Source organism: Hemitrygon akajei, chromosome 1, assembly GCF_048418815.1.
Source record: "Hemitrygon akajei chromosome 1, sHemAka1.3, whole genome shotgun sequence".
Classification (NCBI taxonomy): Eukaryota; Metazoa; Chordata; class Chondrichthyes; order Myliobatiformes; family Dasyatidae; genus Hemitrygon; species Hemitrygon akajei.
Genome location: NC_133124.1, coordinates 47,812,372 through 47,831,898, shown reverse-complemented (window position 1 = coordinate 47,831,898; position 19,527 = coordinate 47,812,372). Strand labels below are relative to the sequence as shown.

At 39.4% G+C, this 19,527-nt stretch overlaps 1 protein-coding gene across 3 annotated transcripts in view; it reads right to left on the bottom strand.

Moving 5' to 3' along the window:
- Positions 1 to 19,527, bottom strand: part of LOC140726325 (peroxidasin homolog) — a 472,802-nt gene that overhangs the window by 105,326 nt on the left and 347,949 nt on the right. For all 3 annotated transcript variants that reach the window (XM_073042565.1, XM_073042575.1, XM_073042584.1), the window contains exons 11-13: positions 15,881 to 15,997; positions 9,188 to 9,346; positions 1,872 to 1,984 (exon numbers count right to left, since the gene is read on the bottom strand). In XM_073042565.1, the coding sequence (XP_072898666.1) occupies positions 1,872 to 1,984; positions 9,188 to 9,346; positions 15,881 to 15,997 (389 nt within the window). The remainder of the gene's footprint in view (positions 1 to 1,871; positions 1,985 to 9,187; positions 9,347 to 15,880; positions 15,998 to 19,527) is intronic.

Below are 19,527 nucleotides of genomic sequence, written 5' to 3'. Positions count from 1 at the left end.
AAATCCCCCACAGTTATCATAACACTGCCCTTCTGGCAAGCCTTTTCAATTTCCTGTTGTAATTTGTAGTCCACATCACTGCAGCTGTTAGGAGGCCTGTATATAACTGCCATCAGGGTCCTTTTACCCCAGCGATTTCTTAGCTCAACTTATAAAGATTCTGCACCTTCCAATTCAATGTCACCTCTTTCTAATGATCTAATATCATTTCTTACCAATAAAGCCACGCCACCCCCTCTGCCTACCTGCCTATCAATCTGATACACCATGTATCCTTGGATGTTCAGCTCCCAGGATCTTTTAGCCATGTCTCAGTGATGGCCACAATATCATACCTGCCAATCTGTAACTGTACAACAAAATCATCTACCTTATTCGTTATGCTGCGTGCATTTAAGTATAACACATTAAGTCCAGTATTTGGTACTTTTTGCTTTGATTGCACGGCAAGTTTATTGCACTGCAACTCATCCCAATGGCTGCAAATTTGCCCCATCACCTGCCTGTTCTTCCTGACATCTTTACTGCTCACTTTCTTAGATGTATTTCTGTCTTCCTCCTCCTCCTCTGCTCTATCATTCTGGTTCTCATCCCCCTGCCAAATTAGTTTAAACCCTCCCTTACAGCTCTACTAAACCTTCCCGCCAGGATATTGGTCCCCTTCAGGTTCAGGTGTAACCCGTCCTTTTTGAACAGGTCATACTCCCCCCAGAAGAGATCCCAATGATACAAGAATCTGAAGCCCTGCCCCCTGCACCAGTCTCTCAGTCATGCATTCATCTGCCTGATCCTACTATTTTTGCCCTCACTAGCACATGGCACAGGTAGCAATCCTGAGTTTACTACCCTGGAGGTGCTGCTTCTCAGCTTCCTTCCTAACTCCCGGAAATCTCTCTTCAGGATCTCATCCATTTTCCTCTCTATGTCATTGGTACCAACATGTACCAAGATAGCTGGCTGCTCACCCTCTCCCTTCAGAATATTCTGGACCCAATTCGAAACATCCCGTACCCTGGCACCTTGGAGGCAACACACCATGCGGGTATCTCTATCAGGCTCACAGAATCTCCTGTCTGTTCCCCTGACTATGGAATCCCCAATGACTACTCCATTCTTCTTCTCCCTCCTTCCCTCCTGCACAACAGTGCCAGAGACCTGGTCACCGTGGCCGTCCAATGTCCAGTCATCCCCCTCAACAGCATTCAAAATGATATACTTGTTGCTGAGGGGGGCAGTCACAGGGGTGCTCTCCACTGTCTGGGCATTTCCCTTCCCTCTCCTGACAGTGACCCAGTTTTCTGACCCCTGTAGCCTAGAGATGACTACCTCCCTGTAGCTCCTGTCTATCGCCTCTTCACTTTCTCTAATAAGCAGTAGGTCATCAAGCTGCAGCTCCAGATCCCTAACATGGTCTCTGAGGAGCTGCATCTCGGTTCACCTGGTGCAGATGTGGCCATCAAGGAGGCTGGAGGTCTCCCAGGATTCCCACATCTGACACCCTGAACAAAGCACCAACCCTGCAGACATGCTACCTAATTCTACAGGAATGAAACAAGGAAATAATATGACTACTAAACACATTTTCGATTATAATTCAGTGTATGATACATTTACAGGTCAATAAATTGTCACTCAAATAGATCTTGAAATGAGGCCGGATGCACGAGAACTGAAAATTTGACAGGAAGGCAACCAAGGTCAGATGTTTATTTCTAAAATATCATCTGCATGTTTATTAAAAGTGTCCTGTCTGATGTTGTTTATATCATAGTTAAACATATAGATCAAAATATTAAAAGATTACAAGATCAGGAAATATTTCATCACACCAAAAGTGAGAATATGTACACCCTTTTTGACTTCCCCCTTACCTTAGTCCAGGTGATTGTGGGATGTGGTTCGCCCTGGGCACTGCAAGGTATCTTTACATCCTGACCAACTTCTGCGGTGATATCCCGTGGTACATCAGTAAACACTGGTATCACTGAGTGCAATTGATAGTAAATTATTAGAACTTTGGACAGAGTGGACAAATGACTTTAATTTCACAATGGGAAAAATCAAATACACTATTTCAGATACAGTATTAATCTAAGTTCCTGTGCATTGCAACTGCTCACACAATGAGATTGCGTTCCACAAATGAAAATGTCTTGATTGCAGCAAAGAAGGCTTTTTCCTTCAAGGAACTCTTTATTAGTGCACAATCCTGATCATCAACATTACTTTCAAAAAGGTTCCAGTTGCTTTAATTCTTTTCACCCTCCTTTTGACACCTTATTTGAAGGCTGGGATTCTTGCAGTATTACAATTCCACTGATAAAATTATTCTTTCAAAGTTTCTTTTAGAGTCAACATGAACCAATATTAAAAAGGAGATATAACCAAGCCCAATAAGTGATTTAATAATATTTGAACTTACCAGCTAAATCTACTAAAAGATGATCAGAAATATGAACTATTTTATTATTCTCTTACAAAAATAGAAGTCTCCACTGCTCCACTGATTGTTTGATTCTACTTATTAAGCTTCTTAATTTCACCATAAGGTTGAATAATGAAGCACTAGAGTTACTTGTTTTCACATATATTTTAAAATTAACACAAAAACATTAGACCCTCCCCACTTTCATCTCAGATAAATTTAAACTTAAAGGGATATCTGCTTCAGGAAAACCATTTTTTCAAACTTGTCATTTGCTTAAACACACTGGATTAATCCTAATACTGGAGTATCTCTGTATCACTTTACAAACATGACTGACAATGAGAATGATGTACATCATGAAAAAAAAAGGCTTTGGTAAAGATTGTTTTTGTATAATGGCAAAACACTTGAAATGTCATCCGCACCAGATGGAATTACAAAATGTTTCTGTCAGTGCTTTTTTTATTATGATCATATTTCTGTGTTTTTGTAAGCATGTGGCATATTGCAGCAATCGTGGTAATCATAAATATGATATACTAGTTCATGTGGACCTGTTTCAAATGGTGAAAGATAAATGAGTTAATAATTCTATTCCAAATCAGGGCCAACAGGATGATTGGAAACTTGGTTGCATACCAACAATTTGCATAAGTAATCTGCAATCACAATGCTTGCAATATAACAGGATTTATTTTTGAATTGATGTCCATCTTGAAAGCCAAAATTGTCACTAATTGAACTTGAAATTTGTATTCACTAACTTGCAATCAACAGGATGAGTTGCAATATAAAAGGCAGACAAAATTGAAAAGGATAAACACAAGACTGAAGGTGTTATGTTTGGAATATGAAATAAGGTAGATGAACGTGTAGCACAGTTACAAACTGGCATGTGTGACATAACCATCACTGAATCTTGGCTGAAAGAAGATTATCACTGGGAGCTTAATGCTGAAGGAAACACAGTGTATCGAAAGGACAGGCAGGAAGGCAAAGGGAACAGCATTGCTCTGTTGGTAAAAAAATGAAATCAAGTCATTAAAAAGAAGTGACATAGGGTCAGCGGGCATTGAATCATTCTGAATAGAGCTGAGGAACTGGAAGGGTAAAAAGACCCTAAAGACCCTGATGGGAGTTTTATACAGGTCCTAAAATAGTAGTAAGGATATCGTCAACAAATTACACTGGGAGATAGAAAATGCATGACAAGAAGGCAATGTTCAAATAGTCACAGGCGATTTCAATATGCAGGAGGATTGGGAAAAACAAGTTGGAACTGGATTCCAAAAGGGGAAATTTCTAGAATCCCACGGGATGGCTTTTTAGATCAGCTTGTGTTGATCTCACTAGGGGATGAGCTATTCTGGATTGGGTGTTGTGCAATGAACCAAAATTGATTAGAGAGCTTAAAGTAAAGAACCCTTAGGAGAAAGTGATCATAATATGACCAAATTCATCTTGAAATTTGAGAAGGAAAAGCGAAACATAGATGCATCAGTATTACAGTGAGGTAAAGGGAACTACAGAGGCATGAGAGAGGAATTGGCCAGAATTGATTGGAATAGAACACTGGCAGGGATGATGGCAGAGCAGCAATGACTGGAATTTCTGGAAGCAAATCAGAAGGCACAGGATATATACATCCCAAAGAGCATGTATTCTAAAGGCAAGATGACACAACTGTGGCTAACAAGTCAAAACCAACATAAAATCCAAAGAAAGGGCATATGATAGAGCAAAAATTAGTGGGAAGCTTTTACAAACCAACAAAAGGCAACTAAAAAAATCAGTAAGAAGGCAAACATTTCACCAAAAATTTCTTCAGATAAATTAAGTGTAAAAGAGAGGCAAGAGTGCAGATTGGACTGCAGGTAAACAACACTGGAGAGGTAGTAATTGGGGAGAACAAAACAGCGGATGAACTGAATAAGTATTTTGCATCAGTCTTCACTGTGGAAACACTAGCAGTATGGTGGAAGTTCCAGGTGTTAGAAATCATGAAATGTGTGAAGTTATCATTACTAGAGAGAAGGTTCTTGGGAAATTTAAAGGTCTGAAGGTAAATAAGTCATCTGGAACAGATGGTGTACACCCCAGGGTTGTGAAAGAGGTGGTTGAAGAGATTGTGGAAGCATTACGTACTGATCTTTCAATAATCACTAGACTGGAAAATTGCAAATGTAACTTCATTCCTCAAGAAGGGAGAGAGGCAGAAGAAAGGGAACTATAGTTAGTCTGACCTCAGTGGTTGGGAAGATATTGGAGTCGATTATTAATGATGAGGTCTCAGGGTATTTGGAGGCACATGATAAAATAAGCCATTGCCAGTATGGTTGAAGAGACTATGGAAGCATTAGTAGAATTCTTTCAAGGATTGCTAGATTCTGGACTTCTGGTCCAGTCATCCTTTCAAGATGGTGCCTGCGTACAATGCTGCTTTGGTCAACATCTTCTGAATAGATCATGAAACCACATATTTTACTTCTTCTATGTCTTACACTTGTTTTTCACCTAGGATGTGATTCTGTTGGAGTCCATGATTTGCTGCTTAGAGATTGTTTGGTCGTTCTGTGGTCTCAGAAAGGATGCCAGGAGATAGAGGCAGCATGCATGAACCTCGTGGTGAGCAGCCTGCGGGGTGGGGCACAAGCCAATGTTTGATTCTATTTCATCAATTAAAGTTTCCATTTGTACCAAGTAACGAAATGAGGGAGACTGAAACATTGAGACGAATGCGGGAAGATGAGCGCTGGCTGCCAGTCTTTTGATCACTCTACTACTGGAGTAACAGCCTGTTACTGTACCTGGACAATGTCATCCAGGTTGTCTCTGCTTTGGGAATGGATTTGGAATCTAGACTGTTTTTCCAGTCTTACAGTTTTTTATATTCTGTATTTTTCAATTACCCAATCGTTCTTGTTTTTCTTTTGTACAAGGAGGGAAATTTGTGGGTTGATGTATCTGTTCCATTTTGGGTTTTTTTGTGCAGCTGAGGGAATTGGGGGGGTTGATGTGCCTATTCCGTTACCTTCATTTTTTTGTGTGGAAGGAGGGACTTGGGGATTGATGTATCTAGTTTGTTTTGTTAATTTTTTTTTCTGTGCAAGGAGGGATTTGGGATTTGGTTTGATGTGCCTGTTCCACTTTTGTTCTTTTTTGTGTGGGGAGGGGGAATTTCTTTTCCTTCTTGGTTTCATAGCTACCCAGAGAAGAAGAATTTTAGAGTTGTATACTTTGATAATAAATGAACCTTTGAACCTGTGGAATGGTTCCAGATGACTGGAAAATTGCAAATGCCACTCCACTCTTCAAGAAGGGAGAGAGTCACAAGGATCAAAGGTTCATGTATTATCAAAGTATACAATTCTGATATTTTTCTTCTGCAGATAGCCACAAAACCAAAAAAGAAAAGAATGGCAGCACGATCATTAACTCCCAAATTCTCCCCCACACAAAAAAATGAACAAAAATATAAGAAGCACATTGACCCCCAGACACCTCTCCTCAGCAGACAAAGAAAATGAGAAAGATCAGATGAAAAACACAGAAAATAAAGAAACTACAAGTCTGAAAAAAATGTCCATTGTCCATACCCAAAATGCAGAAAACCTGGGTAGCATTCTCTAGGCACACAGGCAGGCTCTTTCCACCCGGCAGCACAGTGATCCCACCAGACTCAAAAGGCAGCCTCCCTTCTCCGGGAGCAGAGTGATCCCACCAGACTCAAAAGGCAGCCTCCCTTCTCTGGGAGCAGAGCGATCCCACTAGCAATCGAAATGCAGGCAGCTGCACTCACCTTTCACATTCACCTCAATGTTTCAATCTTACCTGTCGCTTTAATCAGAGAACAATGTAAGCTTTTTCAATGTAAATAAAGTTGACATTGGCTCATGCCTTATCCTGCATTCTCCTCACCATGAAGTTCATGCACGCTGCTTCTTTCTCTCGTAGTCCTCTCACAGACTGCAGAGTGCTGAAATCCCTAATCTCCAAACTGTAAATCACAGGTTCCAACAATTCCAGAATCACATTCAAGATGAAAAACAAATGTAAAATACATAAAATAAGTGAAATTTATGGTTTCATGATCTATCCAGAAGAGGTCGACTGTTGGAGCATTGTATGCAGACACCATCTTGACCAGAAGTCTCATTAACAGATGATAGGAAATTATAGATCAGTTAGTCTGACCTCAGTGGTTGGACAGATGTTGAAGTCGATTGTTAAGGATGAGTTCTCAAGGTACTTGGAGCCACATGATAAAATAAGCTGTAGACAGCATGGTTTCTCAAGGGAAAATCTTGCCTGACAAATCTGTTGGAATTCTTTGAAGAAATAACAAGCAGGATAAATAAAGGCGAATCGATTGTTGTTGTGTACTCAGATTTTCAGATGACCTTTGAAAACCTGCCATTTCTGAGACTGTGTAACAAGCTACGAGCCCATGGTATTACAAGAAAGATTCTAGCATGGATAAAGCAGTGGCTGATTGGCAGGAGGCAAAGAATGGGAATAAAAGAAGCCTTTTCTGGTTGGCTGCCAGTGACTAGTGGTGTTTCACAGTGGACCAATTCTTTTTATGTTATATATCAATGATTTGGATGATGGTATTGATGGTTTTGTTGCAATGTTTGCAGACAATATGAAGACAGGTGGAGGAGCAGGTAGATTTGAGCAAGTAGAGAGGCTACAAAAAGACTTCAACAAATTAGGCGAATGGGCAGATGGAATGCAGTTCTAAGACCAGAGAGTCAGTGAGCCATCTTTCAGAGAGTCAATGACCAGAGGACACAGCCTCAGAAAACAGGGGCATCCTTTTAGAACAGACATGAGGAAAAATTTCTTTAGTCGGCACGGACTAGGAGGGCCGGAATGGCCTGTTTTCCGTGCTGTGATTGTTATATGGTTATATGGTTATAAGTGGTGAATCTGTGAAAATCTTTGCCACAGGCAGCTGTGAAGGCAATGTCTTTAACAATAGTTAAGGCAGAGGTCAATAGATTCTTGATTAGTCAGGGCATGAAGGGATACAGGGAGAAAGCAGGAGAATGGGGTTAAGAGGAAAATTAGATCAGCCATGATGAAATGGCAGAGCAGACTCGATGGGCCAAATGGCCTAATTCTGCTGGGAAACATTCAATAAACAAACACAGGCTTAGGAGGTTGTCACCAGAAAAGTTTGTTGCAATTTTCTTTTCTTGATTTCTGCAATGTTACTCTGGAGGTGGAGGAATTTTGTGCACCGATCTGCATTTTAAAAACCTTGCTGTATATACAATCTCAATGCACTAGCCAATCCGACCTAGAGAGCAGTTAATAGAATGTTACTTTTTTATTAGTGAAGTCCAAGACTCCACTCATTCCTGCAAACAGCGCCCTCTCCACAAGACTTCCTTTGGCAGTAACCATTATCACATGAAACTGCTATTTCATGCCAACATAGCTGACAAGGGCTGACATCACAAAAAACTTGTTAGTCAAAATTCGTAGACATATAGTTCATGCACATATACTGGGTGGCCACTTTATTAGGTACCTCTTGTATTTAATAAAGTGGCTACAGCATATACATTTGTGATCTTTTGCTGCTGTAGCTCATCTCTTTTTCTCTCTCTTCCTCTGTGCATTGGGCCTTGGTCTATCTTTTTATATTTGGGTTCTTTTAGCTTTCTTCCTTTGGAGCTGCCTGTAAGCAGATAAATCTCAAGGTTGTATAATTGATACATACGTTGATAATAAATGTACTTTGAATTCTTTGAATCCACTTCAATGCTCGATGTGTTGTGCATTCAGAGATGCTCTTCTGCACACCAATGTTGTAACACATGGTTATATGAGTTACTGTTGCTTTCTTGCTTGCATAAACTAGTCTGGCCATTCTCCTTACACCTCTGTCATTATCAAGGCATTTTTTTCCTCACAGAACTGCTGCTCATTGGATCGGATTTTGGTTAGAGATCCTCAAACAACACCGACTGGCACCAACAATCCACTCTCAAAGTCACTAAGGTCACATTTTTTCCAGATTCTGATGTTTGGTCTGAACAACAACTAAATCTCTTGACCATCTCTGCATGCTTTTATGGATTGAATTGCTGTCACATGATTGGCTGATTAGATATTTACATTAACGAGCAGGTGTACAGAGGTACCTAACCGTGGAGTTAATGTAGCCACTCATGTGAGTCTCCCATTAATATTTGATAAGAGAAAGCTTTGCTCATGGGAAGGTCCGTTTATTCTGTCATGGAGAATATGGCAAAGGATAGTGGTAATTCCCATAATGTTTGCTGAGCATTGAAGATTCCCCTCTCCCCTAAAAAGCCATTCGTCAGCATTCCTAATAGGCACTTTGTTCTACTTCTCCAGCCATTTCAGTTCAAAAAATGTGAATGATGCAAGCCTGCATGCTGACTTCAGCACATTCTTCTGTTGGAAAAGGCCATCTTGGGATTTCAGGATGTTATACAAACACTTTATGCTCATGTCGTAAAGTTGAGGTTCAAGGAAAGTTTGACAGCTAAAATAATGAGAAATAACGACACCAACTCCTCAGCTGGGAAGTTCTGCAATGGCAAATATGCTATGAAATTTGAGACACCTTTCCAGATTCTCATTGGATATACAGTGTGTAATGAGATTAAAATGCCCAAATCAATCCCAAATGACTTCCTAAACATGAACTTATTGGTTAAGCTTTCTGTTGACATCATAACATCAACAGGTAATGTAATAAATCATGAATAATCTTTGTACCTTTAGGCTGCACTTTTAGTTGTACTTGTACTTGTTTAACCTGAACAACGTTGATAGCTTGACATTCATATTGACCCTCATCATGGGGGGCTACATCCACAATCCTCAACGTTCCTGTGGGTAACACTGCATGTCTTCTGTCACTGGGAAGCTGGCCTCCTGAAAGTAGAGAGTTGTATGTTTTTCATATATGTAATCATATATTGAAATAACACTAAATATAAAATGCTTTTCCAACAATGCTCAGCAATATTCTGCTTCTTTGCTCCATTATTGTCATTGACATGAAATTCACAACAAAGAGCATACTTAAAAATAATTCAAGTGATTTACCATTCATATTCTGGGAAATGTAATTGGCTTTGCACACTTGCCGCATTTTATTAATGTGAAAGCTTAGCTGGTTTATAACATTGAAGCACTCGTAAGGGATTTTGACTGAAATAGATTCTAATAAATATTCTTTCATCAATGAAAATCCTGATTGTCTGTAGATCAGAACAGCTCACCTACTTTTAAGAGTTTTGACGTCTTCTACACAAGGAGCACTGGAACTAAAATGGGCTCCTCTGACTATCAGGCAAGTCCTGGCATGGGATTAGATCATGGCTGATCAGGCCTTTAATTATATATAATTGCCTTTGATCCATAAATCTTATCAAGGAAAAAAGATTTCCAGCATTAGCTCTGAAAATTTCATGTGACCAAAAATCTAAATGATGAAAGGGAACATTCAAGTTTTTGTGAGAAATCTTTTTTTTTAAGATTTCACCGATGAATAGCCTAGCACTAGTGCTAAAATGTACTCCTTGTTCTGAATTCCCTGATGGAAGAAATAACTTCTCTGTACCAACTCCTTTTAATATTTTAAACACCTCAGTTGAATTATACAGCTAATCAAATAATTTGTCTAATTAAATCACTTTGATTCTCAAGGGAGTACTGCTAAATTTCTTCAACCTCACACAAGTTAATCCTATAAGATGCATTTTTGTGCTAGTGAATCTGTGCAGAACTATTTCCAAGGACAATTATCCTTCCCGAGGTTCCATGCCTCAAATTAAATGTAGTTCCTTAGATGTGGGACTGTTGAACTGATTAAAAAAAAACTTAATAAAGGCCACCTTTAGTAATAACTTAGAATAACAAATTCTCTTATGCACAAGCTTTCGATGATTTTGATTCCAATCAGTTTCCAAGTTGTACTTGTTCAGAATACATTTCTATTCCTCGCTCATGGAATCAATGGATGACTTCATGTGCCTCTATATTGAGCTACAGCTAATTTCTTGATATGCATTTAAAACTGCTTCCCACAACTTCATTAGCCATTTTATAAAGCCATTATCAATCTCTCTCCTGCCTGAATGGATATTCCATTCCCCTTAAGATCTCTTCCTCTCATAAGATTACCTCTGATTCTATATGCTGGTTGTTATCCAATTTTTTTCCAGAATCCCACATAAAATAATTTAAAGACAGTTTTATCTCACAATATTAGCAATGTTGTCATAATCTTAGACCATAAGACATAGGAGCAGGGTTTTACGCCACTCGGCCCATCAAGTTAGCTCTGCCATTCCATCATGCTTGATTTACGTATATCCCTCTCAATCCCATTCTCATGCCTCCTCCGTAACCTTTGACACCCTGTCCCACCAAGAAACCATCAACCTCTGCACAATTATACTGAATAATTTGACATTCACAGCTGCCCATGACAATAAATTCCACAGATTCACCACCCGCTCACCTCTCTTCTGGATGGACATCCCTCTGTTCTGAGGCTGTGACCTCTGGTATAGACTCATCCATAAAAGGAAACATCCTCTCCACATCCAGTTTGTCAAGCCCTTTTAATATTCAACAGTTTTCACTGAGATACCCCGCATTCTTTTCAAATCCAATGAGTAGACACCCAGAGCCACCAACGTTTCTCACAGTTTAACCCTTTCATTCCCAGAAACATTCTCGTGAAGTTCCTCAGGACACTTTGCAATGCCAGCATATCTGTTCTTAGATAAGGAGCCCCAAACTGCTCATAATACTCCAAGTACAAACTGACTAATACCTTATAAAGCTACAGCATCACATCCTTGCTCTTATATTCTAGCCCCCTCGAAGTAAATGCTAACATTGCATTTGCCTTCCTACTCAATCTACAAGTTATGCTTTTGAGAATCCTGCACAAGGACTCCCAATTTTTGAATTATATCCCCATTCAGAAAACAGTCTACAGCTTTATTCCTTTTACCAAAATGTACAGCCATATACTTAACTTCCATCTGCCATTTGTTTCTTTGCTCATTCTCCCGATCTGTTCAAGGCCTTCTGCAGCCTCCCTGCTTCCTCAATACTACCTGGCCCTCCACTTATCATTGTATCATCTCCAAACCTGGCCACAAAGCCAATAATTCCCTTGTGTAAATCATTGACATATTACCTGGAAAGAAGCAGTCCCAATATTAACCCCTGCAGAACACCATTTGTCAGCTGCAGCGAACCAGAATAGGCACCCTTTATTTCAACCCTTTTCCTACTGCCAGTCAGCTTCATGTGTGGCACCTTGACAAAGGCCTTCTAAAAATCCAAGTAAACAACATCCACTAACTCTCCTTTGTCTATCCTGCCTGTTATTTCCTCTAAGAAATTCAACAGATTTGTCAGGCAAGATTCCCCCTTAAGGAAACTATGCTGATTATGGCCTACTTTATCATGTGCTTCCAAGTACCTGAAACTTCATCCTTAATAATGGACTCTAACACCTTCTTAACCACTGAAGTCAGTCTAACTGGCCTATAATTTTCTTTCTTCTGCCTCCCTCCCTTCTGAAAGAGTGGAGTGACATTTGCAATTTTCCAGTCCCCTGGAGTCATTACAGGATCTAATGATTCTTGAAAGATCATTACTAATGCCTCCACAATCTCTTCAGCTATCCCTTTCAGAATCCTAGGGTGCAGTCCATCCGGAGCAGGTGATTTATCTCCCTACAGATCTTTCAGTTTCCCAAGCATCTTCCCCTCAGTAATAGTAACTACACTCACGTCTGTACCTTTACACTCTTAAATTTATGGTATACTACTGGTGGAGACTGATGCAAAACACTTATTAATTAAGCTCGTTCTTCATTTCTTTGTCTCCCATTACTATCACTCCAATGTCATTTTCTAGCAGTTCAATATGCACTTTCACCTCTTTTTTACTCTTTATATTTCTGACAAAACTTTTGGTATCCACTTTGATACTTTTGGCTAGCTTACCCTTCATGTTTCATCTTTTCTCTCCCTACAGTTTTTTTAGTCACCTTCTGTTGTGTTTTAAAAGTTAACCAATCCTCTAACGTTCCACGGGGAAATCTGCAGATGCAGGAAATTCAAACAACAGGCACAAAATGCTGGTGGAATGCAGTAGGCCAGGCAGCGTCTATAGGGAGAAGCACAAGGACTGACGAAGGGTCTCGGCCCGAAACATCGACAGTGCTTCTCCCTATAGATGCTGCCTGGCCTGCTGTGTTCCACCAGTATTTTTTGTGTGTTCTCTAACGTTCCACTAATTTTTGCTTAATTAGCCATGGTTGCCTCATCCTCCCTTTAGAATACTTTTTCATTTTTGTGTTTTATCTACCCTGTGCCTTCTGAATTGCCCCCAGAATCTCCAGCCATTGCTGTTCTGCCATCGACCCTGCTAGTCTCTCTTTACAATCAATATTGGCTAGTTCCTCTCTCATACCTCTGAACACCCTTTTCTCCACTGTAATTTGCTCTCTTGAGATCCAACACCAAACTGTTTTTCCCATCCTACTTCAATATTGAAATCCCCCATAACTATCATAACATTGTCCTTATTACATGACTTCACTATTTTCTGTTGAAATTTATATCTCACATCATGGTCACTGTCTGGGGGCCTGTATAGAACTACCATCAGGGTCTTTTTACCTATTCAGTTTCTTAACTCTACTCACAAGGATGCTTCATCTACTGATCCAATATCATTTCTTCCTAAGGATTTGATTTCATGTTTTACCAATAGTTTCTCCATCCCCTCTGACTACCTGTCATCCTTTCAATAGTAGGTGTATCCTTGGATCCCTTTCCGGGATCTCACAGGAGGAGCTTTCCACTGCCTCATCTATGATCCTGCCTACACTTGTTATGCCTCTCACTTCTCAAGTTCTAGCCTACACCGATCTTCACCTAAGCCTGTTGAGCCAAATCATGACCACTCTAACACCATCTTCGACTACGGTCAGTCAATGTCCTGTCCATGTGATGGTGAGCAGCCATCTGGCTAAAGTGTCACTTAATACTGTCTGGAAGAATTGATTCCCACAGAAGTTCCAGGTAATGCTGTCTCTCAACACAGGAGACCCTCACGGCTGTGTACTAAACTCCCTCCTTTACTCCCTGTATAGCCATGACTGTGTTGCTACCCACAGCTCTAATCTGCTAATTAACACTACATTGATTGGCCTAATCTCAAACAATAATGAGGTGGCCTACAGGGAAGAAGTCATCTCCCTGACACGGTGGTGTCAAGAAAACAAGCTCTCCCTCAATGTCACAAAAGCAAAGGAGCTGGTTGTGGATTTCAGGAGGAATGGAGACAGGCTAGCCCCTATTGACATCAATGGATCTGAGATTGAGAAAGTAAACAGCTTTAAATTCCTCGGCATCCACATCACCAAGGACCTCATGTGGTCTGTACACACCAGCTGTGTGGTGAAAAAGGCACAACAGCGCCTCTTTCACCTTAAACAGTTAAGAAAGTTTAGTCTGGACCCCGAAATCCAAGAAATTTTTACAGGGGCACAATTGAGAGCATCTTGACTGGCTGCATCACTGCCTGGTATGGGAACTGTACCTCCTTTAATCACAGGACTCTGCAGAGAGTGGTGCGGACAGCCCAGCGCATCTGTAGTTATGAACTTCCTATTCTTGTGAACAGTTCCGTTAACATAAAAGCCAGGACCAACAGGTTTCGAGACAGCTTCGTTCACCAGGCCAAAAGACCACTTAACTCACGCTGATTTGAGTGTATTTCTATGTTACATTGACTGGTCTATTTATAATAAATTATTATAAATTACTATGACTGCATATTGCACATTTAGACAGAGATGTAACGTAAACATTTTTATCCTTATGTATGTGAAGGATGTGAGAAATAAAGTCATGTCAATTCAATTCAAGTCTACAGCTGTTACAGTATTATATTCCTGGTTGAACAAAGTGTGAGTACTTACTCAACAGTTACCTAACAATCTACCATAGCACCAATGATTTGCAAAATCTAAGCAAATCAGAATCAGCTTTATCATCACTGACATTTCCCATGACATGTGCTGTTTTGTGGCAGCAGTAAGCGCAGGACTTAAAAATACAAAAAATTGCAAGAAACACAAGAAATAGTGAGAAAGAGGTTCTTAGTCTGTTGACCCCAGTATGAAGGTGTGAGAATGGGAAAAATGAATACTTTAGCCTGATTGTGTTATTCCAAATCTAACCTCTTCCTTAAATTCATTCTGCTCATGACATAATAATAAATACTGCCATTGAAAATCCACGTTCACAATGTAAAGTTTTATGTTAAATGGAAATCTGTGAAATGAACATGTGCACTTCCAAGTGTTAGAGTTGTCAATGTGTAAAACGCTGGCAATCGAAGCAGCCCCATATTGCAGCAAGCATCTTCCATGTTAATTCTACTAGCATATGAATACTGGATTTAATTATCTGAGCCCAGTTTGGGACACAATTCAGCAAAAATGAATTCAATAATTCATTAAAAATGGTTAACCACAATCTTTTGGAACAGCCTACCCTAAAGAGTTAGAAAAGTGAATAATGTTTTTTTAAAATACGTGATTAAAGTGAGGCCTTGTTAGTGTAAAACTTCAGCAAAAAAAATCTTCAATGAACCCTTTTACTCTTCTAAAATAGTGATGATTCTAAGTAAAATCCAGATCCCTTTCTCATAAGTCACTTTGTAGGCTCCATCCAAAATTTAAATGTATGTGACATCTTTTTTTGAATTATGTCATTTGATTATCAAGTATTTCTTAAAGAAAACTAAATGTGAGAAGCAGAAACAATACAGTGTTTTTGACCAGGGATAGTTGATATATTTCAAAACATTTTATCTGTTACCAATAAAATAAATACTGACATTATATTTTAAACAGTTAATTTGGAGTCAATTAATATTACTGCAACATCATTAGGAGCAATTTTGTCCTGAAATAATCAAAGACAATAGATTAACTACTTTTGTTCCAAACTCTTACAGAGGTTTCATGCAATGTAAATTTGTCCAGTTGTATAAATTGTCATCCTATGCTCTATCTTCAGTTCTTTTTTGGAACCCCTTGCTCCAAGAAAAGGTAGATCTCTTTTGTGCTAATTTTTAAAAGAAAATTACGAGCTGTTTATACTGACCCTAATTGTTTTGCTTTTGTTTAATTTTAAGGCATTGTAATAAACTATACCAAAGATAACTAAAATCTTAAGAGGAAATATTTTCAAAACAATATTGAATATTAAAATTTATCAAGCGCAGCAAATACTTCATTTGACTGTTAATAACTGAACTGTCTTGCTAATGAAATAAATTGGAATAATAGCTTCTAAAATACACGTCTGATGAAATGGGTTAAATAGAATGCAATTTAAAACGTTCACTTCATACAAGTACCTGCTTTGGTCCAAGCAATGACTGGTGTTGGATTACCCTCAGCCGCACAGTCAAAGTCAACAGTATGTCCTTCAATTATAACTTGATCCTTGGGAGTGACTATGAATTTAGGGGGAGCTGAAAATAAAATGAATGTAATTATTTAACTTCTTTTTACTACAAGTAGATAAATATGGAGAAAACATATTAAAAACTGCACTGTTTCTGGTTTATCTAAATTTAATGAAGTATTACATTTCTAAATAAAACATGACTTGTCATCCATTCGTGTGGTCTATCCAGTCCCAGATGCATTAATGTGTACTTTAAGTATGATCAGACTCCGCTTAACTGCTCCAGACTGAACAGCTGTATAATTGAATCAGTTATGAATATTGGACAGGATCATGCATGTCCCTTGTACTACCCCATGTCTGCCTTAACTCTCAATGGCCCTGTGGATCCGAACAAAGTCAAGATCTTGCTGACAAGGATTTCCACGAAGTAGAGTGGAATTTCCAAGATTCACTATCCATCCCTTAGTGAATCCTTTCGGTGTTGACTGGCCAACTGCTTATTCAAAGACCATGACCTCTGGTTTTATACTATGCAAACAGAGGAAACATACTCCCTGCATCTGTCCTGTTGAATCTTTTTTCTAAGTAAGTCTTGCTGATTGAAATGCATCTATCTGAAATAAATCTTCGCTATTTTATAGGTGTTGGTGCTAGACCATTAGGGAAAAGATAGATCTGCATCAGAATCAGAATTAATATCTGGCATATGTTCAAGTTCAAGTTGCTTTTATTATCATTTCGACCATAAACTGCTGGCACAGTACACAGTAAAAGCGAAACAACGTTCCTCCAGGACCCTGGTGCTACAAGAAACAACACAAAACTACACTAGACTATGTGAGACAGCACAAGGCTACACTAGACTACATAAACCAACTTTAAAACTGCACTAGACTACAGACCTGCACAGGGTTACATAAAGTGCACAAAACAATAGACACAGTAGAGGACACATTACAATGTCAGTCTAGACCCCCGATTATTGTGGATTCTGATGGCTTGGGGGAAGAAACTGTTGCACAGTCTGGTCGTGAGAGCCCGAATGCTTTGGTACCTTTTGCCAGATGGCAGGAGGGAGAAGAGTTTGCGTGAGGGATGCATGGGGTCCTTCACAATGCCGTTAGCTTTGAGGGTGCAGCGTGTGGTGTAAATGTCTGTAATAGCAGGAAGAGTGACCCCGATGATCTTCTCAGCTGACCTCACTATCTGCTGCAGTGTCTTGCGATCCGAGACGGTGCAATTCCCTAACCAGGCAGTGATGCAGCTGCTCAGGATGCTCTCAATACAACCCCTGTAGAATGTGGTGAGGATGGGGTGGGGGGGGGGGGGGAATGGACTTTTCTCAGCCTTCGCAGAAAGTAGAGACGCTGCTGGGCTTTCTTGGCTATGGCGCTGGTGTTGAGGGACCAGATGGGATTTGTTGTTCATTGGCAGCAGTACATTGTAATACATAATAATTTAAAAACTATAAATTACAATAAGTGTATATATTAAAGTAAGAGTGCAAAAAGAGAGCAAACATAGTGAGATAGTGTTCATGAATTGATTGTCTGTTCAGAAATCTGATGGTAGAGGGACTGAAGTTGTTCCTGAAACATTGAGTGTGTCTTCAGGCTCCTGTATATCCTCCTTGATGGTAGCAATGAGACGAGGGCATGTCCTGGGTGATAGGAGTCCTCAACAGTGGATGCTACCTTTTTTGAGGCATCGCCTTATGAAGGTGTCCTTAATGCTGGAGTGGCTGGTGCCCATAATGGGTCTGGCTGAGTTCACAACTATCTGTAGCTTTTTTCCAGTCCTGTGCAGTGGTCCCTTCATAGCATGAGCATTCACAGATGCAATCAGTCAGAATGCTTTCCACGGTACATCTATAGAAATTTATGAGTGTCTTTGGTGACACACCAATTCTCCTCAAACTCCTAATGAAAATAGCTGCCTTTTTAGTAATTGCAGCAATATGTTGGGCCCAGCGTAGATCTTCAGAGATGTTGACCCAAGGAACTTGAAACTGCTCACCTTTTCACTTCTATTCTCTCGATAAGGATTATTGTGCGTTTCCTCGCTTTCCTTTTCCTGACGTCCACAATCAATTCCTTGATCTTACCGATGAGTGCAAGGTTGTTGTTAACCATGCAACCAACTGATCTATCTTGCTCTTGTACGCCTCCTCATTACTATCAGAAATTCTGCAAACAATAGTTGTGTTGCTGATAAATTTACAGATGGCATTTGAGCTCAGCCTAGTCACACAGTCTTAGGTGTAGGGTAGAGCAGAGCACTGGGCTAAGCACACATCCTTGAGGTGCGCCAGTATTGAGTGTTAGCAAAGAGGTGGTGATATTTCAGATGTTATGTAGCATGTAAGTTAGCAGTTCTATGCATTACTTCTTCCACCTGAATTACAAGCTTTTGAAATGTCATTAATAAAACACCATCCATGATATAGCTATTTATAGGAGGAGGTCTAAAGTTACAGAAAGCTTGAAAATGTTAAAAATCTAGAATAGCAAATGGTGTTCAGGATGCACCTGTGCAGAGAGAAACAGAGCCAATATTTCAAGTAAAAGACCTATCAACATGACTGGTCTAGTGAAAAAGCAAGTAGCCTCAGGGGAAAAGGCGACAGAAGGAATAAAAGAATTATTTATGGCATGAGACCAAGAGAATCCAGGTGAGAAAAATTGCATCAGTCCCTTCTAAGAGAAGGTGGTGAATGCTTATTAATCAAAAATATAGATTATTTAAAATTACCCATTGAATGATGGCAACAAAGATTGATGGACGAATATTGTTTGTCTGCTGACAGACTAGCTGCAAAAGTGAAATCAATAATTTGTAAATTCTTGCAGTTTCGTGGAAGATTTAAGAACACATTACGCACAGTAGGTAATCTTGTTCTTATTGTTAAAATAAATTGTCCACAAGCAAAGAATGGTTGTTGAAATACATCTTACACAAATAGGTGACAGTTTATTCCTAGAAATGAAATAGTTTCTTTTCTACCTTTTAGCATTTATGAGCTATTGTTATTCAGTTCTTACCCACTGTATATGGCATTTTTAAGTGAAAACGCCTTCAACACGTGGTGATCCTTTTTTGACAGCATAGAGAACAGGAAACAATCCTCTCAGACTGATGAACTTAACTTCATGGTTTCAGTTCAATTGAAACAATCTGTTCAAACTACAAGATGCAGGAGATGTGTTCAACTTCAAAAAAAAGATATTGTCAATGGAAAGAATGATTTTTATTAGTCTTGGGCTTATCCTTACAATTTCAGATTTATGTCAAGCTCTTTCTTTGCACCATTTCATGTGGTTTTAAAATCTAGTTCTCTACAGCTCTGATCTATCTGGAGTTCTACTCATTCTAGTTAAGGGAAAGTGCTTATAATAAAATATCTATTGGGGTTAGACTTTATGGTTTTCTTCTTTTCATTGGTGATAGAAATGCACAACTTATAAGTGGGCGGGTGTGCTAATGCAGTCTTTTTCATTTTTCAGTAAATCTTGGTACTCACACTGCCACATCTTGGAATTATCATCAATCATGCCAGACACATATAGTTACAGATAAGTTTAACTATATAGA